Here is a 23,927-nt window from a genome sequence, read left to right as displayed (position 1 = left end):
TCTTCTATGGCCGCATAGAAGAGCTCACAGGTCTTCTATGGCCGCATAGAAGAGCTCACAGGTCTTCTATGGCCGCATAGAAGAGCTCACAGGTCTTCTATGGCCGCATAGAAGAGCTTACAGGTCTTCTATGGCCGCATAGAAGATCTCACAGGTCTTCTATGGCCGCATAGGAGAGCTCACAGGTCTTCTATGGCCGCATGGAAGAGCTCACAGGTCTTCTATGGCCGCATAGAAGAGCTCACAGGTCTTCTATGGCCGCATAGAAGAGCTCACAGGTCTTCTATGGCCGCATAGAAGAGCTCACAGGTCTTCTATGGCCGCATAGAAGAGCTCACAGGTCTTCTATGGCCGTATAGAAGAGCTCACAGGTCTTCTATGGCCGCATAGAAGAGCTAACAGGTCTTTTATGGTCGCATAGAAGAGCTCACATGTCTTCTATGGCCGCATAGAAGAGCTCGCAGGTCTTCTATGGCCGCATAGAAGAGCTCGCAGGTCTTCTATGGCCGCATAGTAGAGCTCACAGGTCTTCTATGGCCGCATAGAAGAGCTCACAGGTCTTCTATGGCCGCATAGAAGAACTCTATGTTCCCTTTTGGCTCCAGAAGAACTCTAGGATCCTCTTCTGGCTCCAGAGGAGCTCAAGGATCTCTTCTGGCTCCAGTTTTTCGTTTAGGCTCCAGTAGAGCTCAAGGTCTTATTTAAAGAGGAGATCTTACATAGAAACTTAACAGTAGTTTAGTTCAAAATCTTGTCCCCTTAAAATTTCATTGGCATTTATTCAAAATGTCTACAATTCTGCATTCGAAACAATCCAATATCGATAATATGAGACCCTTGCATAACCATCTGGATACGCGGAACCACATGCCTCATAGACGACATTGGTGACACCCACCAGTTTGCCATCATAAACAGCTGGTCCCCCTGAGTCACCTTCACAGGCTCCATTTCCACCACGATGAGCCAGACAGAGCAAGGATATAGATGCATATCCAAGCAGTTCATTAGAAGAAGACCACAAGCTCTTCTAAGAACCATAGAAGACCACAAGCTCTTCTAAGGGGCCATAGAAGACCACAAGCTCTTCTATGCGGTCATAGAAGATCTAGAGCTCAAAGGTCATAGTGGACTTTCAGCTATTATTAAATGGCTATAAGGCCTTTTTATGACTGGATGACCTTCTGTAATTCTTCATTTCTAGCTATCCTCAAAAAAAAAACTCATGTTATTCCTTTAAAATATTGTTTTCTTCAGCTTTCTTTATTCATAATTTTATTCCGCTCGGTTATACCCCACCTAAGCAATATTGGTATTATTTCTCAACCAATCCCGGTAGTAGGCAACACTGGCAAAACCATCGGGATTATACGAACCACAACCGCCAACAATGTAATTCGTAACACCAACCAATTGATTTTTATACACCGCCGGTCCGCCGGAGTCTCCCTTGCACACCCCATTGTTGATGTTATGGGCCAAACACAAAATGGCCTCATGTACCCCTCCGTAAGACAAACGATTACAATCTTCATTTTTCACCGCCATCAAGGTGGTGTACTGCAAATAGGTGGTGGTGTTGCCACCGTTCCTGGTCAAACCCCAACCCGATGTTAGAATGGGAACCCCTGTGGGAGGATCTCTTTTGGCCAATGCTATGGCTTTGACTTGGCTATTAAAACGCAAGGGTTGGGCCAATCTCAAAACTGCAATGTCATTATCGCTGCCATCATACAGGGGATGCATTTTTACCTCGGCCACGCGTACCAGTTGGCCACCACGGTCTACGTGACGGCTGCCGGCCCGAACAGTTAGATATTGGGGAGGGATCCTGTAAAGAGGAGAAGAAAATTATGTTGATTATTTTATTGTTTCTTTTGAGAATTTGTCTCCCTTACTCTACAGGTGGCTTGCCCAGGGCAATACAATGGGCCGCTGTCACAATGTAGGTCGATGAGATTATGGACCCGCCACAGTTGTGGCTGTTGAGAAACTTCAACGAAACCTGATGAGGAAATTGACCCACACTGGCTGTGGCACCACCCACAATGCGGGACTGCGGGAAGTATTTCTTTACCGAGATACTTGCCCCCTTAACTGCACAGAGCAGTAGAACTGGTAGCAGTAGCAACATTTGCCTTTTGGCTAGATAACCGATAAACATTTCGCGTTTTTGCTGGCTTTTTGAACTCCTTCCTGATCACCAAACAAATGATGGTAATTTTTTCAGAAGCTTGTCAGGGCTTTTATATTTGAGAAAAATGAGGGGGCCTTGATGACTTAACTTTGCTTTATCTCTAATTACGCAATATTTTTTTTTTGCGAATTCGAAAAGTAATTAACTTCAAAATTACAAAGTATCAATTACTGATAAAAAAAATTTTGAGGAGAAATATATTTCCCGGTTCAAGATATTGGGGATGGATGGAGAATGATTTTTTTTCTTTTTTTGAAAAAAAAAAAAATATGAAAACAAATTAAAATCGTAATTATAAGGGGTCATACAAGACCATAAACTCTTCTAAGGGACCATAGAAGACCATAAGCTCTTCTAAGGGGCCATAGAAGATCATAAGCTCATCTAAGGGACCATAGAAGAAGACCATAAGCTCTTCTAACGGGCCATAAAAGACCATAAGCTCTTCTAAGGGACCATAGAAGATCATAAGCTCTTCTAAGGGGCCATAGAACACCATAAGCTCTTCTAAGGGGCCATAGAAGACCATAAGCTCTTCTAACGGGCCATAGAAGACCATAAGCTCTTCTAAGGGGCCATAGAACACCATAAGATCTTCTAAGGGACCAAGAAGACGATAAGCTCTTCTAAGGAGCCATAGAAGACCATAAGCTCTTCTAACGGGCCATAAAAGACCATAAGCTCTTCTAAGGGACCATAGAAGATCATAAGCTCTTCTAAGGGGCCATAGAACACCATAAGCTCTTCTAAGGGCCATAGAAGACCATAAGCTCTTCTGACGGGCCATAGAAGACCATAAGCTCTTCTAAGGGGCCATAGAACACCATAAGATCTTCTAAGGGACCATAGAAGACGATAAGCTCTTCTAAGGAGCCATAGAAGACCTAAGCTCTTCTAAGGGACCATAGAAGACCAAAAGCTCTTCTAACGGGCCATAGAAGACCATAAGCTCTTCTAACGGGCCATAAAAGACCATAAGATCTTCTAAGGGACCATATAAGACCATAAGCTCTTCTGTGCGGCCATAGAAGACCATATGCTCTTCAAAGGGGCCACAGAAGACCATAAGCTCTTCTAAGGGACCATAGAAGACCATAAGCTCTTCTAAATGACCATAGAAGACCATAAGCTCTTATAAGGGACCATAGAAGATCATACGAAGACCATAAGCTCTTCTAAGGGGCCATAGAAGACCATAAGCTCTTCTAAGGGGCCATAGAAACCCATAAGCTCTTCTAAGGCACCATAGAAGACCATAAGGTTTTCTAAGGGGCCATAGAAGATCATACGAAGACCATAAGCTCTTCTAAGGGTCCTTAAAAGACCATAAGCTCTTCTAAGGGGCCATAGAAAACCATGAGCTCTTCTAAGGGGCCATTGAAGACCATAAGCTCTTCTAAGGGACCATAGAAGACCATAAGCTCTTCTAAGGGACCATAGAAGACCATAAGCTCTTCTAAAGACCATAGAAGACCATAAGCTCTTCTAACGGGCCAAAAGCTCTTCTTACGGGCCATCAGAGACTATAAGCTCTTCTAAGGGACCATAGAAGACCATAAGGTCTTCTAATGGACCATAGAAGACCATAAGCTCTTCTTACGGGCCATAGAAGACCATAAGCTCTTCTAAGGGACCATAAAAACCTAAGCTCTTCTAAGGGGCCATAGAAAACCATAAGCTCTTCAAACGGGCCAATGAAGACCATAAGCTCTTCTAAGGGAGCATAGAAGACCATAAGCTCTTCTAAGGGACCATAGAAGATCAGGGTACAAATACCTACCCCTGAAAACAGTTTAAAAAAAACCGAAAGTTTTTACTAAACTAGAGTTAAGTCCGATTTTTCTAATTTACTAATCTGTTTTCCCTCTTTTTAATCTAAAAAGTATCAAATGGTACTAAATTTCGTATTTGGGTAGGAGATTGACAAGTTACAAGTCTAAACTTTGCATTAGAATCACCTTTTGTTCGGTTTGATTGATACTCGGTGGGGGTTTGAAAATACGTACTAAAAATTGTTAGCTTTGATATTTGGGGAAGGACTAGAGCTGAAAATCTGAAATTCGGAGTGAGTTTTTTTAGTTGACCTGAATCGAATATTTTTTGCAAGAAGAGAGCAGACCTATAAAGAACACCAAAAGCAAAGTTTCAGCTGCTTTGATTGGAAATTGTGACAGAAACCGTCAAAATACCGTAACTCGGGAGATACCGTTATATTAGGGGTATAACAATTAGTGGACCTGAATCAAACATTGACATTGTGGCAGAAACTGTCAATAAATAGTGGACCTGAATCAAAAAAATTTTCCAAGAAGAGAGCAGACCTTTCAAGAACCTCAAATGACAAGTTTCAGCTGATTTGGCTGGAAGTTGTATCAGAAACTTTTAAAATGTCGAAAATCGGGAGGTACCGTTTAATGGGCGTTTAATGGGACCCACCGAGAACCCCAAATGTCATGTTTCATCTAATTCGATGGGAAATTGTAGCAGAAATCTTCAAAATACCGAAAATCGGGAGGTAACGTTATATGGGGGTTATACCAATAAGTGAACATGTAGCGAATATTTTTTGCCATAAGAGAATATACCTAACAAGAACCCCAAAACTAAAGTTTCAGCTGCTTTGGTTGAAAATTGTCCCAGAAACATTCAAAATACCGAAAACCGGGAGGTACCGTTTAATGTGTGCCATACCAATTCAAAAAATTTTTTATCTCACCCTGTATATGCACATATTTTATTCAAAGCCCATAGTGGGGCTATCCTTTATTTTAAAAATCTGTAGAACATTTTTTCGGTTATTCCATTTCAAAATCTATTCCCTTGAATTCTCCCTTATCCATTCTGCAAAGTAGGCCACACTTGCATAGGCATCTGGTTTCGTAGAACCACATGTCCGAACCATATAATTGGTAACACCGACCAATTGATTATTGTAGACAGCTGGGCCACCAGAATCGCCATTGCACACCCCATTTCCCGCGCTGTGAGCTAAACATATAACGGATTCCGGTATTGCTGGTAAACGGCGACTACAATCAAGGCTGGTCAATGCCGTTAGGCTATTATAGCGAAGCAACTTGACAACCGTACCATTGTTAGTGGTACGACCCCAACCGGAAGTTACCACTGGTACACCCGTAGGTGGTTCATGAGAGGCCAACGGTATGGCCTTGACTCCTGCGTTAAATTCCAAAGGCAGTGACAATTTTACCAAACCTATGTCATTGTCAAAATCTTTGTAATCCGGATGTACTGTGGTCTCCACAGCCTGCACCACTTGGCCACCGCGATCATAGAATCTACTGCCAGCACGTATGCTAATCAAAGAGGCTGGGAGTCTGAAAAAGAAAAGAAAAAAAGACATTTTATTACGACTCATGTAAAGAATTGTCCACATACTTTTGTTCCGCAGTTCCCAGGGTAAGACAATGTGCCGCTGTCACAATGTAGCTGGCGGACACTATGCTTCCACCGCAAACATGGGCTCCACCCCAACGCAGCGACACCTGATAGGGAAATTGGCCCTCACTTGCCGCAATACCGCCAACTATACGTCCCTGGGGATAAAATGGCCGGATATTTTCCGCTTCACAGTAATTCCAAAGAACTATTATGGCGAGTAACAAGCGTTTCCCTAGACCCAGTTTGCCAGACATCTCAAACGATAATGAATATAAGAATGATAGAAATAAGTTTTCCTGACGTTAATTATATTTGAGTGCTTACCCACTCCAAATGTAGATAGTTCCGTCAGTAAAATTAGTCTGAAATCTGGGCTGTTCCACACACGCGCTGCTCACATCTTGAGTTTGTTTTCACAGCAATTTAAAGGCTATCGTCTGGATATTAGGGTGTATTGGTAGAACGGAATAATTAAAATAATTTTAATAAGAAGACCTGCAGGTCTTCTATAAGTAGGCCTTCCGGTCTTCTATAAGAAGACCTTCCAGTCTTTTATGAGAAGACCTTCCAGTCTTCTATGAGAAGACTGTGAGAAGACCTTCCAGTCTTCTGTGAGAAGACCTTCCAGTCTTCTGTGAGAAGATCTTCCAGTCTTCTGTGAGAAAACCTTCCGGTTTTCTATGTGAAAACATTTCACTCTTCTATGTGAAACATTCCACTCTTCTATGAGAAAACCTTCCGGTCTTCTATGAGAAGGCCTTCCGGTCTTCTATGAGAAGACCTGCTGCTCTTCTATGAGAAGACCTGCTGCTCTTCTATGAGAAGACCTGCTGCTCTTCTATGAGAAGACCTGCTGCTCTTCTATGAGAAGACCTGCTGCTCTTCTATGAGAAGACCTGCTGCTCTTCTATAAGAAGACCGGCTGCTCTTCTATGAGAAGACCGTCTGCTCTTCTATGAGAAGACCGGCTGCTCTACTATGAGAAGACCTGCTGCTCTTCTATGAGAAGACCGGCTGCTCTTCTATGAGAAGACCGGCTGCTCTTCTATGAGAAGACCGGCTGCTCTTCTATGAGGAGACCGGCTGCTCTTCTATGAGAAGACCGGCTGCTCTTCTATGAGAAGACCGGCTGCTCTTCTATGAGAAGACCGGCTGCTCTTCTATGAGAAGACCGGCTGCTCTTCTATGAGAAGACCGGCTGCTCTTCTATAAGAAGACCTGCTGCTCTTCTATAAGAAGACCTGCTGCTCTTCTATAAGAAGACCTGTTGCTCTTCTATAAGAAGACCATCTGGCCTTCTATAAGAAGACCATCTGGCCTTCTATAAGAAGACCATCTGGCCTTCTATAAGAAGACCATCTGGCCTTCTATAAGAAGACCATCTGACCTTCTATAAAAAGACCATCGGGCCTTCTATAAGATATGTCCTTCTATGAGAAGACCTGCTGCTCTTTTATGAGAAGACCTGCTGCTCTTCTATAAGAAGACCCTCCGGCCTTCCATATGAAGACCCTCTGGTCTTATATAAGAAGCCCTCTTGCCTTCTATTAGAACACTCTCTGATCTTCTATAAGCAGACCCTGTAACCTTATATAAAAAGACCCTCTGGTCTTCTATAAACACACCCTCTTGTCTTCAATAAGGAGACCCACTGGTCTTCGTTAATAAGACCCACCGGTCTAATATAAGATGACCCTCTGGGCTCGATAATAATACCATATGGCCTTCCATAAAGAATACCCTCTGGTCGTCTATAAGGAGACCTTCTTGTCTTCTATAAGAAACTCTTCGCTTTTCTATTAGAAGATTATTTGTTTTCCCAACAATGTAAGTATAACTTGGCCAGACGATTTGAAAACAATGTTGCGATAATCTGATATCTACATCGTCTGCTGCGCACATTTCTTGGTAATTAAATTTCAATCAGATTTTCAGATTTGCACTCCTATATAAAGAGCCCATTTGGATGAGCTTGTTCAGTGATTTCTCTAGCCCATCATTAGCTTCTCTAGCTTTTCAATGTCGAAGGCAATTGGTTGCAAGTTATTGTTCTCGATTGGTTTAATTGCTCTGCTGCATTGCGCCCAGGCAGATGACGATTTACCGCCAGTATATCCTCAACCTAGAATACTTGGAGGGGCCAATGCCAATGAAAGGCAGTTTCCCTATCAGATCTCCTTGCATTGGGGTGGAGCCCATGTTTGTGGTGGTTCGATAATTTCACCATCCTACATTGTGACGGCCGCCCATTGTCTGGCCCGGGGATATATGACGTAAGCCTTAAATAATCTCAAATGAAAATATGTGATAATTTGCATTTTTTCTTTCCGCTTCTCCAAAGCCTCCCACCCTCCTATATCAGCATACGTGCTGGCAGCCGACTGGCTAACAAAGGTGGCCAATTGCGGCAAGCAGAATGGACCTACATTCATCCCGACTATAATCCCTTTGGCAATGATATTGGCGTGGTGAAATTATCAAAACCTTTGGAATTCAATGAAAATGTAAGGGCCATACCCTTGGCATCTGAGGATCCACCGACGGGAGCACCCGTTGTCATATCCGGCTGGGGTCGTACCAGCAACAATGGGACCGTGGTCAACCAGTTGCAGTACACCACCCTGACGGCTCTGACTAGCAGCGATTGTAGACGCCGCCTGGTAGCAATTCCCGACTCGATTATTTGTTTCGAACATAGCCTTGGACATGGAGCATGCCGGGGTGATTCTGGTGGCCCAGCTGTGTACCAAGATCAGTTGGTTGGCATCGCCAATTCAGTGGTTAGAAATTGTGGCTCGGCAAATCCTGACACCTATACTAGTGCGGCATACCATGCGGAATGGGTGCGGGAGAACACTCAGGGATGAAAATTTGAAATGTCGCCTTTTTGGTAAAAATAACAATTTAAAATAAAGGAATTTTCCGAATGGGATGTTTTAGTTTTTATGAGAATTGGTCTTCTTATAGAAGACCAGAAGGTCTTCTTATAGAAGACCACAATATCTTCTCACAGAAGTCCTGAAGGTCTGCTCATAGAAGGCCAGAAGCTCTTATTACAGAAGACTGGAACGTCTTCTTATAGATGACCATAGGGTCTTCTCATAGAAGACCAGAAGGTCTTCTCATAGAAGACCAGAAGGTCTTCTCTCATAGAAGACCAGAAGGTCTTCTCATAGAAGAAGACCAGAAGGTCTTCTCATAGAAGAAGACCAGAAGGTCTTCTCATAGAAGAAGACCAGAAGGTCTTCTCATAGAAGAAGACCAGAAGGTCTTCTCATAGACGACCAGAAGGTCTTCTCATAGAAGAAGAAGACCAGAAGGTCTTCTCATAGAAAAAGACCAGAAGGTCTTCTCATAGAAGAAGACCAGAAGGTCTTCTTATAGAAGAAGACCAGAAGGTCTTCTCATAGAAGACCAGAAAGTCTTCTCATGGAAGACCAAAAGATCTTCTCCCATAAAAGACCAGAAGGTCTTCTCCCATAGAAGACAAGAAGGTCTTCACATAGAAGAAGACCAGAAGGTCTTCTCATAGAAGAAGACCAGAAGGTCTTCTCATAGAAGAAGACCAGAAGGTCTTCTCATAGAAGGAGACCAGAAGGTCTTCTCATAGAAGAAGACCAGAAGGTCTTCTCATAGAAGAAGACCAGAAGGTCTTCTCATAGAAGAAGACCAGAAGGTCTTCTCATAGAAGAAGACTAGAAGGTCTTCTCTCATAGAAGACCAGAAGGACTTCTCCCATAGATGACCAGAAGATCTTCTCATTGAAGACCAGAAGGTCTGCTCGTAGAAGACCAGAAGTTCGTCTCATAGACAACCAGGAGACCAGAAGGTCGTCTCATAGACAACCAGAAGACCAGAAGGTCGTCTCATAGACAAGCAGAAGACCAGAAAGTTTTTTTATAGAAGACTAGAAGGTCTTCTCCCATAGAAGACCAGAAGGTCTTCTCCCATAGAAGACCAGAAGGTCTTCTCCCATAGAAGACCAGAAGGTCTTCTCCCATAGAAGACCAGAAGGTCTTCTCCCATAGAAGACCAGAAGGTCTTCTCCCATAGAAGACCAGAAGGTCTTCTCCCATAGAAGACCAGAAGGTCTTCTCCCATAGAAGACCAGAAGGTTTTCTCACAGAAGAGGAAAAGGTCTTCTCATAGAAGAGCAGAAGGTCTTCTCTATTAAAAGACCAGACGGTCTTCTCTCATAGAAGACGTTATTCTCATTAAAAACCAGAAGGTCTTCTCATAGAAGGCCAGAAGGTCGACTCGTAGAAGACCAGAAGGTCTTCCCATAGAAGACCATATGGTCTTCTGCCATAGGGTCTTCTCCCATAGAAGACCATGAGGTCTCCTCCCATAGAAAAAGCCTTAATTCTATACTCTTCAAAGATATCGCAGGTTAAGATGATCATTTTTTTTTTTTCATTTTATTTCGACCTGGACCCTTATCGTCCAACAAATTCCATTTTTAGTCCCTAGAATTATTGCTCAACCACTCGTGGTGGTAAGCCACACTGGCGAAACCATCGGAAAATGTACTGCCACAACCATCGACCACATAATTGGTAACCCCAACCAATTCCTTGTTGTAGACAGCTGGACCGCCGGAATCACCGCTGCACACTCCATTACCGCTACTGTGGGCCAAACACAACACAGACTCAGGAGTCGACTGGCCACACTCGGCATGCCTACGTGCCATCAACACCGTGTATTGTAAATATTTCGATGTGCCACCATTGTTGCGGGTCAGACCCCAACCGGAGGTAAAAACTGGCACCCCAGTCGGTGGTTCGTGGCGCGTCAGCGGTATGGCCTTTACTTTGTCATTGAATTGCAATCGTTTGGATAATTTCACCAAGGCTATGTCGTTGTTGAATCTATCATATGAAGGATGGATTTTCAATTCGGCTGCCTGTATAATCTGGCCACCCTCATCTCTATTGCGGCTGCCAGCTCGTATGCTGATATAGTCGGCGGGGAAGCTTTCAGGGAAAAAATGAGGAAATTAATAATAATTTTTGAAACTAATGAGAGATTGTCAATAAATTACCTTGTTGGCGGTGATCCTCGGGTAAGACAATGGGCCGCTGTCACAATGTAGGTGGGCGATATTATGGAACCACCACACACATGGCTGCCACCCCAGCGCAAGGATACCTGATGCGGAAACTGCCCCTCACTGGCAGTTGCTCCACCCACTATCCGTGATTGGGGAAAGATTGGATTGGGCCTAGCAGCTGTGGCACAATCGAAGGCTATCAGCAGGCCAAGAATTAGAGTTTTTCGAAATACTACAGCCATGTTAGACATTTTCTATTCTTCTACTCCTTGAAGTTATGAGAAAAAATTGAAGTTATTTATATTAAAAAACAGAGAAAATTCGAAATGCTTGTGTAATTATGGATCTTCTGGAAATGCTAAATATTGAAAATCGATTATCTTGAATATTCTGCAATTAGAACCCTACCAAGCTTCGATAATTAGGAAAAAAACTTTTTCAAAAAGCTTGTAACGCAAGATAAAATATGAGATCCCATAAAACACAAGCAATTTTTGGGGTTTTTTTTAAATGACTACTGCTGCTCTTCTATAGAAGATCAGCCCCTATAGAAGAGACCCGCGACCAGGGCTACTGCTGCTGCTCTTCGATTGAAGAGACCAGTGGCCCCAATTGGAGCTACTGCTGCTGCTCTTCGATAGAAGAGACCAGTGGCCCCAATTGGGGCTACTGCTCTCTTTGGGGCTACTGCTGCTGCTCTTCGATAGAAGAGACCAGTGGCCCCAATTGGGGCTACTGCTGCTGCTCTTCTATAGAAGAGACCAGTGCCAAACTGGGGCTACTGCTGCTGCTCTTCCATAGAAGAGACCAGTGCCAAACTGGGGCTACTGCTGCTCTTCTATAGAAGAGACCAGTGCCAAATTGGGGCTACTGCTGCTCTTCTATAGAAGAGACCAGTGCCAAACTGGGGCTACTGCTGCTCTTCTATAGAAGGGACCACTGGCCAAACTGGGGCTACTGCTGCTGCTCTTCTATAGAAGAGACCAGGGGCCCCAACTGGGGCTACTGCTGCTGCTCTTCTATAGAAGAGACCAGGGGCCCCAACTGGGGCTACTGCTGCTGCTCTTCTATAGAAGAGACCAGGGGCCCCAACTGGGGCTACTGCTGCTGCTCTTCTATAGAAGAGACCACAGTGCCCAAACTGGGGCTACTGCTGCTGCTGCTCTTCTATAGAAGAGACCACAGTGCCCAAACTGGGGCTACTGCTGCTGCTGCTCTTCTATAGAAGAGACCACAGTGCCCAACGGGGGCTACTGCTGCTGCTCTTCTATAGAAGACCAGACCAGTGCCCAACTGGGGCTACTGCTGCTGCTCTTCTATAGAAGACCAGACCAGTGCCCAACTGGGGCTACTGCTGCTGCTCTTCTATAGAAGACCAGACCAGTGCCCAACTGGGGCTACTGCTGCACCAGACCAGTGCCCAACTGGCGCTAATGCTGCTCTTCTATAGAAGACCAGAAGACTTATTCTATAGAAGACCAGCCCCTAATTGGCTACTGCTGCTCTTCTGTATCCTCCACAGACGACCAGATTATCCGGTCCTCTACATAGGCAGATATCCAGGTTTCTTAAAAGGATGTCTCTTAAGTCTTCTGTAGAGTAAGACCTTTTGGCATTCTATAGAGGAAGACCTGGCTGCCTATAAAAGAAGTTTCTTCCAATCTTCAACTGAAGAGGACATTTTTCGGGTCTTTCTGGAAGAAAGTCCCATTTTTTTGTCTAAAGACTACCTTTTTTGTGGCTAAACAACTCCTGCTGGAGTTCTGTAGAAATCGATTTTGGCTATAAGGTTTATTTTCCTGAAGAGATTTTCCGTTCTTCTATGAAAGTTAAAGACCTTTTCCTTCTTTCTACTTCAGAAGTCTTTTGTTCTTCGTCGGAGGAATATGTACTGTTTTTCTTCTGGATTTCCTCGGAAGAAAGAGGGCCCTTTGGTCTGCTATCCTTCCCTTGACTTCCACTTAGAAAGACTATTTCTTATCCTTTAGAGGCACTGCCTGCCAGAAGACCAAAAAAATTATCTTCATTTATTTCCTCCTGCGCAGAATTTAAGTGGTCAGAATCAGAAGAAACCATTTAATGAAAATTAGTGAAAGATCTTGCTGCCTTCCTTGACAGAAGTCCTTCACATTCTGTCTCTCAACTTCCACTTCTACTAACAATTTCCAATGGTAGCGCCCTTCAAAGATTCGTTACCATTCGTTTTTCTTGAAAACAAAATATGACCTCATTGTTATTGTTTGTTTATTTGAAAATACAAATTTAAATATTACGATAAAATTTTGGTATTGAGTCACTAATTACATAAAATCTTCAAGGCTATGTCGTAACTTCCATAATTACTTTAAATCCGTATTCTCCCGAATCCATCGCACGAAGAAAGCAATATTTGTAAAACCATCCGGGTATTCACTGCCGCAACGTTCAATGCTAAAGGAAGCCAAACCCACCAGCTCCCCGTCATAGACAGCAGGACCACCAATATCTCCGCTACAAATTCCTCCACCAAGCCCGAACTGAAGACACAGCAGTCTTGCATCCGCATCCTCTCCATAGAGATAGGAAAGGCATTCCTTGTTATCAACAACTTCCATGGACAAATATTTCAGATAACGTGAAACATCTCCGGAGGTTTTGTGTAGACCCCAACCGGGTACCGAGATTTGTTTTTTTAAAGAGGGTCTTTCGTAAGGTAGTGATATGGGCTTGATGTAATCTGAGAAGATGAGGGGTTCTTCAAGTTTCAGTAATGCCACATCATTCAGCATGTTGGTATAATTGCTGTGGACCTTGATCTCGGATATTCCAGCTAATATACCCTGATCGTAGAGGCTGAGGGAACCGGCACGTATCTTATATTCGGAGGGGGAGTAGCTAAAAGAAGAGGAAAAAAGTCCTTAGAGAAAATGTATTTTTTTATAAAAAAACAAATGAAAAAGTAACAGTCGATTTTGCCGACAGATATGTGCCGTCAAATTTTGACCCTTATGTGGGAGAGATACCAGAAGGAGTAATTCGGTATATCCCATCTTCCCAGCAGATTCTGAGTTAGTAGAAATAATTGGATGTGTGAAATATGAAAAGAACTGGATGCTTATTTCGGATTTTATGATCGTTTTGGTTATTCAAAACTTTGACCCTTTGTGGGAGGAGTACCAGGAGGAATGATCCGATCTCTTCCATCTTTAAGAAAGATCTAGTGTTGATAGTAATATTGAAATGTTACAATTCTGAATGGAATCGGATGTTAGTTTCGCGTTTTATGAGCTTCATGGATATTTTAATTTTGACCCGTTGTGGGGGAGGTACTCGAAAGAGTGGACCGATATAATCCATCTTCACATCAGATCTCATATAAGTAGAAACAATAGGATGTGTGAAATATGAAGAGAACCGGATGCCTATTTCGAATTTTATAACCTTTTTGGTTATTCAAAATTTTGACCCTTTGTGGGGGAGATACCAGAAGGAATGGTCCGATCTCTACCATCCTTACAACAGATTTTGTGTTAATGGAAATATTGAGATGTACCACGTCTGCATGGAATCGGACGTTATTTCCGCGTTTTATTAGCATCATGGATATTTGAAATTTTGACCCGTTGTGGGGGAGGTACCAGAAGGAGTGGACCTATATATTCCATCTTCACAGCAGATCTTATGTTAGCAGAAATAATGGGATGTGTAGAATCTGCAGAGAGCCGGATGCTAATTCCGAATAAAATTCTCGTTGTAGTTATTTAAAACTTTCACCCTTTGTGTGGGAGATACCAGAAGGAATGGTCCGATCTCTATCATATTTATAACAGATCTTGTGTTGGTAGAAATATTGAGATGTTCCAAGCCTGAATGGTATCTGTTGTTAATTTCGCGTTTTATGAGCTTCATAGATATTCACAATTTTGACCCATTGTGGGGGAGGTACCAGAAGGAGTGGATCGATATTGCCCATCTCCGAACTCGATATAAGTTTCATAATAATATTATGAGATTTCGAGAGTTGTCGAGGGCACCAGCAAGCCTGACAGACGGATGAACGGACGGACATCGCTAGATCGACTCCAAATGCCCTGAAACGGATTTGGCCCAAAGAGACCTAGGGTCTAAAACCATTATTTCGATGAGGCTCGTTTGGCCGTAAATGATATATTCCCCTCTAGCCGTATGGCTGAGGGTATAAAATATTTTTTATTAATAGCTTGTCCTGCCAGGGCTGAGAAATGGAGATTTTACTTTCAGCCTCAACTTGTTATTGAAATATAAATTTCATCTCAAAAGACCTTGTTACTGTGGTAGAAATTCCCATCTTTGCTAGGGCAACTTCTGTCAATCACATCCCTGACCTTAACTCACCTCTCAATACCATTATTGGCGAAATTCTTCACCACACATCGCGCCGCCGTCAGAATGTAATTCCTCGAAATTATCACACCACCACAGGTGTGAACGCCATTACGTCTTAAGGATACGGCATAGGGAAATTGGCGTTCAGTAGCCGTATTACCACCCACAAGACGATTTTCTTCTTTGCCATTCACAAGGCCAATTGCAAAAAATATGGCCATGAGCCAACAAAGTTTTAGGCCAACCATTTTGGAAGCGTTCCACTAATTAACTGAAAAACGCATTCCGCCATATGTTTGTTAATCACCTCGTCACTTCTGCTTGATAAGCTAATCTTTTTTCGCTCAATAAGTTAACGATAGAGTTAAGTGTTTAATTGCGGCTGTTGGTATGTATCCAGCAATTATGTGTGGCAAAAGGGTGGCAAGGTTTGGAATCATGATTTCGGGCAATAAGTTAAAAAAAAGGAATGAGATTACAGTTTTCCATTAATTAAAGACCTCTTATATATAGGGGAGACCCTAAAAAATCCTCTATTCCAAAAGAGTACCTCCTTTCCAACACAATGGCTGGATACATAGAGCAATTATATGTGGCAAAAGGGTGGCAATGTTTAGAATGATGATTTAAGGCTATACGCTCCAAAAAAAGAGGATACCTCTAATAAATGCCGTTGGAAAGGTCCTCTATTAATTGAAGAAATCTTCTGTATACAGAGAAGACTTTTAAAATGTCCTCTCTTCCAAACGAGGTATCTGGAAAAGTTTTCCAAAAAGATCTCTGAAAAGTCCTCTGTACAGAGAAGACTTTTCAAAGGTACCTATATACAGGAATATTTCAGGTAAATCCATGAAATTTGGAATGTATGTTGAAATTTGGTCTTAACATTTATTTGTCAATTATTATTGAAATCGGTTCAGATTGGGGATTGGCTCCCATATATAGTTTCGGCCGATTTCAGGTATTTGATGCACCAAACACGCCATATATCTCCGATTTTAATGAAATTTGGAATGTGTTACGGAATTAAGTACAAAAATATATTTGCCAAGTTTTACCGAAATCGTTTCAGATTTGGATATAGCTCCTATATAATTGTTTGGCCGATTTCAGGTATTTGATACACCAAACACGCCATGTGTCTCCAATTTCAATGAAATTCGGAATGTGTAATGGAATTCAGTCTAAGAATTTATTTGTCAAGTTATGTTGAAATCGTTTCAGATTTGGATATAGCTCCAGAACAACATCTTAAATAAACACTTGGAAAATTTTACCTTTTTTACCTTTAGCCATATGGCTACAGAGGAGTGTATACATCATTTGACACGGCCTATACGTACCTTATCAAAATAACGATTTTAGACCCTAGGTCTATTTGGACCAAATCCATTTCAGGACATTTGGAGTCGGTCTAGCGATGTCCATCCGTCTGTCTATCTGGCTGGCAGATGCGCAGGATAACTCTCGAAGAGCATCCGATTTGGTCCAAACTTCTTACATCGTAATGTTATTATCAAACCTAGATTGAGTTCGGAGATGGGCAATATCTGTCCACTCTTTCTGGTACCTCCCGAAATGTTCAAAGAAAATATTTTACTGCACTTATAGAGGAAGGATAATCCGATTTAGCTCCAACTTTTCAAATCCAAATATTTGCATTAGTTCTAAGTGAGGTGCGAAAATAGACAATATCGGCCCACTCCATCAAGAACCTCCCCCACAAATGGGTCAAAATTTTGAATAATTATAACTCTTATGAAATGTGTTGTAGGAGTCCGATTGTCTCCAATTTACACAGGCCACAATATTTTTATTAATCTAAGGACTGGTGTGAAGATGGAATATATCATCCACTCCTTTTGATACCTCCCCCACAAAGGGTCAAAATTTTGAATATTCGTGAAGCTCATAAAACACGAATCGATTCCATCCAGACTTGACACATTGCAATATTTCCGTCAGCACAAGATATTTTATAAATATGGTGGACGTCGGACCATTCCCTCTGGTACCTCCCCCACAAAGGGTCAAAGCTTTGAAAAAACAAAACGATTATAAAATCCGAAATAAGCATCCGGTTTTCTTCAAATTACATATATCGCAGTGTTTTTATAAACCGAAGGTCTGATGTGAAGATGGGATATATCGGTCGATTCCATCTGGTGTCTCGCCCACAGAGGGTCAACATTTTTAATATCCAAGAGGCTCATACAACACGAAATTAACATCCAATTTCATTCAGACTTGGCACGTCTTAATATTTTCATCAACACAAGATCTGTCATTAATATGGTAGAGATTGGACCATTCCTTCTGGTACCTCCCCCACAAAGGGTCGAAATTATAAATAATCAAAACGATAATGAAATCCGAAAAAGGCATCCGGTTCTCTTCATATTTTACAGATCTCATTATTTTTGCTTACACAAGATCTGCTATGAAGATGAAATATATCGGTCCACTCCTTCTGGTACCTCCCCCCACAAATGGTCGAAATTTTGAATATCCATGAAGCTCATAAAACGCAAAATTAACAGCCGATTCCATTTAGACGTGGCACATTTCAATATTTCTATTAACGCAAGATCTAACTAAAGATGGAAGAGATCGGACCATTCCTTCTGGTACCTCCCCTACAAAGGGTCGACATTTTAAATAACCAAAACGACCATGAAATCCGAAAAAGGCATCCGGTTCCCTTCATATTTTACACATCCCATTATTTCCACTAGATCTGCTGTGAAGATGGAATATATCGGTCCACTACTTCTGGTTCCTCCCCCACAAAGGCTCAAAATTTTGAATGTCCATGGAGCTCATAAAACGCAAAATTAACATCCGATTCCATTCAGACTTGGTACATTTCAATATTTCCGTCAACATAAGATCTATTGTAAATATGGTAGAGATCGGACCATTCCTTCTGGTACCTCCCCCATAAAGGGTCAATGTTTTGAATGACCAAAACGATCATAATTTCCGAAATAAATATCCGGTTTTCTTCAAATTACACACCATCCCATTACTTTTACTAACACAAGTTCAGCTGTGAAGATGGGATATATCGGTCCATTTTGTTAACGCAATATCTGTTGTGAAGAGATGTATATCTGCGAACCCCTTCTGGTACCTCACCCACAAAGGTTCACAATTTTCAATACCTTTATCTGTCAAAACTTGGGAAACTAGTCTGCGATTCTTTAGGACTTGGTATGCCCAAATATTTCTCTCAGCCAGAAACCTGGGATGAATATGGAATTTATGATTTCGCATAAAATTCGGATAAAAATTATCGATTTTCTTATAATTTTGCCCATACCAATATTTTTATCATTAGATGAAGTATGAAAATGGAATACTTCTGTCGACTATATCTGGTACCTCACGCACATTTTAACATTTCCTAAAAGTTATCACATATCTCATATAAAGTGAAGGAAGTTGCCGATATGGTCCAAACCTGGCACTTCATAATATTTATATCATATTTATTTAGGTCTGATACGAAATAGACAATATTGGCCATTTTCTTCGGAACCTACTCCATAGAGGTTCTACAATTTGAATAATCATCAACAGAGGTCAAAGTATATTTAAATCATCGAACATTGATTGAGGGTATAGATCTGTCGGCAAAACCGACTGATGCTTTTTATTTTGTTTTATTTAAATTTCCTCATTTCCCCAAATTCCCCATTCTCACAAATCTGAATGCCTTCGAATCCACTCAGAATGATAGAAAACCTTGGCATAACCATCGTGATAACTATTACCACAGAAGCCGAAAAGGAAACTGGCAATGCCCACCAATTCACCATTATACACCGCGGGACCACCAAAATCACCATGGCAGAGACCATTGTTGGCCTCATGGGCCAAACAGATAACATCCTCCGTATCTAAATGAAACATCTCCTCACATTCACTGCCCGAAAGGGCAGTCAAGGTGTTCCACTGTAATTTTTCTGGCATATCACCACCATGTTGGAGGCGTCCAAAACCGGAAATAATCACTGGAGAACCAGCTGGTACCTCTGCGGTGGCCAAGGGAATGGGTTATATGTTCTTCGAGTAGATCAATGGCTCGGCCAAACGCAGCAAGGCAACATCATTCAAAAAGTTACCATAATCTTCGTGGGCAATTATCTCGGTCACATTGACAAGGACACCACCCTGGAAGTGGTCATTGCTACCGGCACGAACGGTGAAAACGGCGGGGTCATAGCTAAAAAATTAAAAAAAAAAAAATAGAAAACTCTCCCTTCCTCATCAGGGGTGTTGTGAACTTACGTATAATATTCAACCTTACTATTCATGGTCCCAACACAATGGGCAGCTGTGAGAACAAAGTTAGGACTTATTATCGAACCACCACAGCTGTGTGTACCATTACGTCTCAGCGATACCTGATGGGGAAATTGTCCCTCGGTGGCATTTTGTCCACCCAGCACCCGTCCTGTTGGAGTGGTTGATGCTGCCACAACAAGGCAGGTCAAAATGACCACTGATACTATTTCCATTCTTCGGAATTTTGTCTTTATCACAGTGGCGAATGGAAGCATTTTGAAACAGTTGTTTATATTTATTTATAATTGTTGCTTCTGTTTTCCGATTCATATGACATTTGCAAAATTTATATACGTTTCGCGTATTCTACGAAAAAAATGAAAAATAAAACCTTATCTGAAAAAATCAATCTCAAAATTTCATTATCAATATTTTTTTGTCCTCATTCGACAGTGTTTTCATATTTAGAAAAAAATATGTGGAATTCTGGATTATATTCCTAAACGATATCGGAATCCTATTTAAAGATCTGACATCAAATGAGGATCAATTGGAATTTTTTAAACCCCTAAACAACCTTAGACATTTTACATATTTTGATGACCTTGCAGAAAGCCTCCTTCTGGAGGTGTGATTTTAAATAAAAAAGGATTGGGGATATTTCTCAAAGCTAGAAAAAATTTCAACACCACCAGTCTACAGAGCTATTGACTGCATTGAATTGAAATTTTTTTCTAGCTATGCCTTTTAAAAGCCCTTATACAGGGTGAGATAAAAAAACTTACAACAAAGTCAAACGCCATAATTTTTACATTTTTTTTTTAATTTTATTAAATGAAAGCCAAAAATATCGGAAATAGCATCAAATTTTAGAATGAGTTTAGATTTGTTCGAATTGGTCACCTTTGGCACGAATTATGGCCTTCAAACGGCCAATGAAATCGTCGTCACACGCTGGTCGAATGTTGCTCTGCGTATTTTGGTCCATTCCCGGTGAAGCGCTTGCTTGAGGTCGAGATCGACACTTTGGTATTTTTTAGTGTTAACCTTGCTTTCCAAAATCCTCCAGACACAATAGTCCAAGGGATTGGTATCCGGAGATTTTTGGTGGCCATTGTGCGCTGGAAATGAAGCGAGGAACCTCATTTTGTAACCATTCTTGGGTGCTGAGTTCTGTTGGAATGTCTAAGGTCTGCGGCCAAAATGTTTGCGTGCCCAAGGCTTTAATACACCCTCCAGAATATTTTCGCCATAATATTCGGCATTTATTGTGATGGCACACCATCCCACAACATCCCCATGGCCGGCGCTTGAGTTCTGGTGGCCAACAGAAGGTTCTCATTTTCAGCTGACCTCTTTGGCTAGTAAACACGATCAATTGGTTTGTTTACAAACTGCTGGGCAACGAATATTTTCTCATTGGAGCGGAGAAAACCAAATTCGGGAGTTCACCACTTTCGGCCAAGCAAAGCAACTTTTTAGCTCTTTTGAGTCTATTTTCCTTCTGCTGCGGCGGTGTAAGTTCTAGCACTTTTTGGAATTTCAAAGGCTTTACCCCGATCTCATTTTTTTAATATTTGCCGAATGGAATATTGCGACATGTTCAGCTCGCGAGCCATTTTTCGGCCACTGCGACGCGGGTTTCGATCAAGTAGCTTCTTTACTTTTCGAACCATTTTTGCTGATGTTGCTGTTTTCTTACGTCCGCTTCCTTCGGGCGTCGTCCCACGCTACCAGTAACGAGCGATAGTACGAGACTCATTTAAATGCTGGAGTGCTCTAACGATAGCCACTTGTGGTTTTCCAGCCAAATATAAAGAAATCGTGCTATCCCGCTTGAATTCCATCACGAATAACTTTTTTTCTGGAAAATTCTCAACAAAATGCTTTTGTACGCTTGTAAACAATATACTGAGCTGTCACTGGAATAATTTTAACAGCTGTCGGTTGAGTGGCTTAGAAATGACAGCAGTCTGAAGTTGGTTGCAGTTTTTTCATTTCACCCGTCTCAATTACTAATATCAACACAGAGCTCAGTATCAATTTTGAGAATTCCAGACCTTTCACTTCACCCAATACCCCATTTAGTGCTATTTAGTACTTACGGTACAATTATAGTGCGCATTTCCAAAAACCACCTCCATATCTCAATTCCCGATTTCAACAGAAGGCTCAATATCAAAGTTGAGAAACCCAGCCCTATTCATACACCCAAAACTATATTAAGTTCCACTTCGTACTTTTCGTACAAATGTATGACGTATTTCTAAAACACATCCATATCACAGTTCCAGATTCCAGTAGATACCTCAATATAAGATTTCTGGATACCAGACTTTTCCCTTCAACCAATACCAAATTAAGTACCATTTAGTACTTTTCGTACAAACATATGACGCATTTTTAAACCACCACCAAATCTCAGATATCTTCAGAAATCTAAATATCAAATTGCAGAATTGTATCTTTATCCCTTCACCCAGTACTAAATTTAGTACCATTTAGTACCATTCGTATAATTATAGTACACATTTCCGAAACCACATATATATCAATTCCAGATCTCAATGGAGACCTCAACATAAAATTTCGAGATTCCAATCCCATACCTCCACACAATACCAAATGTAGTACCATTTAGTACTTTTCGTACAATTATAGTACACATTTCAAAACCCATCTCCATATCTCAGTTCCATATTCTAAAAGAACCCTCAATATAAAATTTCAGGATTCCAACCTTATTCTGTCAACAAATACCAAATTTAGTACCATTTAGTACTATTCGTACAATTTTAACACACATTTGCAAAGTCACCTACATATTTCAATTTCTGATATCAACAGAGACCTTTATATCAATTTATAATATTCCAGCCCTGTCCCTTCACCCAATACCAAATTTAGTAGAAACCTCAGTATAAAATTTCAGGATTCCAACCCTAAATAAATACCAAACTTAGTACGATTTAGTACTATTAGTAAAATTTTAGTACACATTTCCCAAAATCACCTAAATATCTCAATTCCTGATTTCAACAGAGTCCTCTATATCAAATTATAATATTCCAGCTCTGTCTCTTCACCCAATACCCAAAATACGAAATTTAGTACTATTTAGTACTTTTCGTACAATTATAGAACTCATCTTCCAAATCACCTCCATAGAGTCTACATTATTTAATCTAGAGCTTTGAAATTTGATACAAAGCTTTATATTATATGCCGTCTGATTGGTATTGAAAATGGACCATATTTTGGTCCACGTTTAGATATAGCGCCCATATATATACACCTGTACCTCCCGATTTTTCGGTATCTTAAATGTTTCTGCCACAATTTTCAACCAAATTAGCTAAAACTTGGCAATTGGGGATTCTGAATGATTTGTTCTCTTCTTGCAAAAAATATTCACCATGGGTCTACTAATTGGTATAGCTCCCTTTATGAACCAAATTAGATGAAACTTGACAATTGGGATTCTTGAAAGGTCTGTTCTCTGCTTGCAAAAAATATTCATTACAGGTCCACTAATTGGTATAATCTCCATTAAAAAGTACCTTCTGATTTTTGGCATTTTGAAGGTTTCTATCACAATTTCCAACCAAATAAGCAAAAACTTGATATTTAAGGTTCTTGGTAGGTCTGTTCTCTCCATTCGAAATATGTTAGATTCCGGTCCACTAATTGTCATAGCTCCCATTAAACGGTGCCTCCGATTTTCAGTATTTTTAAGGGTTTCTGCCACAATTTCCCCACCAAATTAGCTGAAACTTGACAAGTGGGGCTCTCGATAGGTATGTTCTCTCCTTGTGAAAGATGTTCGATTTAGGTCCACTAATTGGTATAGCCACCGTTATACGGTACCTCCCGATTTTCGGTATTTTGAGGGGTTTTGCCACAATTTCCAGCCAAATTAGCTGAAACTTAACATTTAGGGTTCTCGGTAGGTCTGTTCTCTCCTTGCAAAAAATGTTGGATTCTGGTACACTTATTGGTATAGCCCCCATTTTACAGTACCTCCCGATTTTCGGTATTTTGAGGGTTTTTGCCATAATTTCCAACCAAATGAGATGAAACTTGACAATTAGGGTTCTCGGTAGGTCTTTTTTCTCCATGCAAAAAATGTTCGATTCAGGTCCTCTAATTGGTATAGCCCCCATATAACGTTACCTCCCGATTTCGGTATCTCGAATGTTTCTGCCACTAATTTTCAACCAAATTAGCTAAAACTTGGCAATTGGGGATCCTGTATGATTTGTGCTCTTCTTGCAAAAAATATTCGCCATAAGTGCACTAATTGGTATAGCTCCCATATAACGGTACCTCTCGATTTTCGGTATTTTGAGGGGTTTTGCCGCAATTTCCAACCAAATTAAATTAAACTTGACATTTGGGGTTCATGAAAGGTCTGTTCTTTCCCTGCAAAAAATATTCACTGCAGGCCCACTATTTGGTTATATGGAGGTATCCATATAACGGTGCCTCCAGATTTTCGGTATTTTAAAGGTTTCTGCCATAATTTCCAAATAAATTAGTTAAAACTTGACAATTGGGGTTCTTGGTGGGTCTGTTCTCTCCATGCAAAAAATGTTCGATTCAGGTCCTCTAATTGGTATAGCCCTCATTAAACGGCACCTC

At 41.2% G+C, this 23,927-nt stretch overlaps 6 protein-coding genes across 9 annotated transcripts in view; 2 read left to right on the top strand and 4 right to left on the bottom strand.

Annotated features, from left to right (window-relative positions):
- LOC101888089 (carboxypeptidase D) overlaps positions 1-23,927 on the top strand; it is a 111,711-nt gene that overhangs the window by 21,574 nt on the left and 66,210 nt on the right. The gene's annotated exons all lie outside the window — the stretch shown is intronic.
- Positions 1,229-2,221, bottom strand: LOC101887984 (serine protease SP24D). The gene is made up of 2 exons (XM_059121880.1): positions 1,899-2,221; positions 1,229-1,831 (listed from the first exon to the last, which is right to left on the bottom strand). Exons 1-2 carry the CDS (start codon positions 2,162-2,164, stop codon positions 1,300-1,302), a joined length of 798 nt encoding a protein of 265 aa, XP_058977863.1. The 5' UTR covers positions 2,165-2,221; the 3' UTR covers positions 1,229-1,299.
- On the bottom strand, positions 4,922-5,868 carry LOC101899210 (serine protease SP24D-like). The gene is made up of 2 exons (XM_005191729.4): positions 5,597-5,868; positions 4,922-5,535 (listed from the first exon to the last, which is right to left on the bottom strand). Exons 1-2 carry the CDS (start codon positions 5,851-5,853, stop codon positions 5,010-5,012), a joined length of 783 nt encoding a protein of 260 aa, XP_005191786.4. The 5' UTR covers positions 5,854-5,868; the 3' UTR covers positions 4,922-5,009.
- On the top strand, positions 7,571-8,531 carry LOC101899040 (serine protease SP24D-like). The gene is made up of 2 exons (XM_005191728.4): positions 7,571-7,872; positions 7,941-8,531. Exons 1-2 carry the CDS (start codon positions 7,619-7,621, stop codon positions 8,464-8,466), a joined length of 780 nt encoding a protein of 259 aa, XP_005191785.2. The 5' UTR covers positions 7,571-7,618; the 3' UTR covers positions 8,467-8,531.
- LOC131802202 (serine protease SP24D-like) lies at positions 9,990-10,934 on the bottom strand. Its single transcript, XM_059121881.1, has 2 exons — positions 10,644-10,934; positions 9,990-10,575 (listed from the first exon to the last, which is right to left on the bottom strand). Exons 1-2 carry the CDS (start codon positions 10,901-10,903, stop codon positions 10,059-10,061), a joined length of 777 nt encoding a protein of 258 aa, XP_058977864.1. The 5' UTR covers positions 10,904-10,934; the 3' UTR covers positions 9,990-10,058.
- LOC101899390 (serine protease 53) lies at positions 12,880-19,519 on the bottom strand. Its single transcript, XM_059121698.1, is given in 5 exon segments — positions 12,880-13,526; positions 15,006-15,259; positions 15,312-15,330; positions 18,703-19,224; positions 19,290-19,519. Coding segments are annotated over 5 exon segments (1,560 nt in total). The 3' UTR covers positions 12,880-12,991.

This window comes from Musca domestica, unplaced genomic scaffold (genome assembly GCF_030504385.1).
Source record: "Musca domestica strain aabys unplaced genomic scaffold, Musca_domestica.polishedcontigs.V.1.1 2, whole genome shotgun sequence".
Classification (NCBI taxonomy): Eukaryota; Metazoa; Arthropoda; class Insecta; order Diptera; family Muscidae; genus Musca; species Musca domestica.
This window is presented reverse-complemented; position numbering and strand designations above follow the sequence as displayed.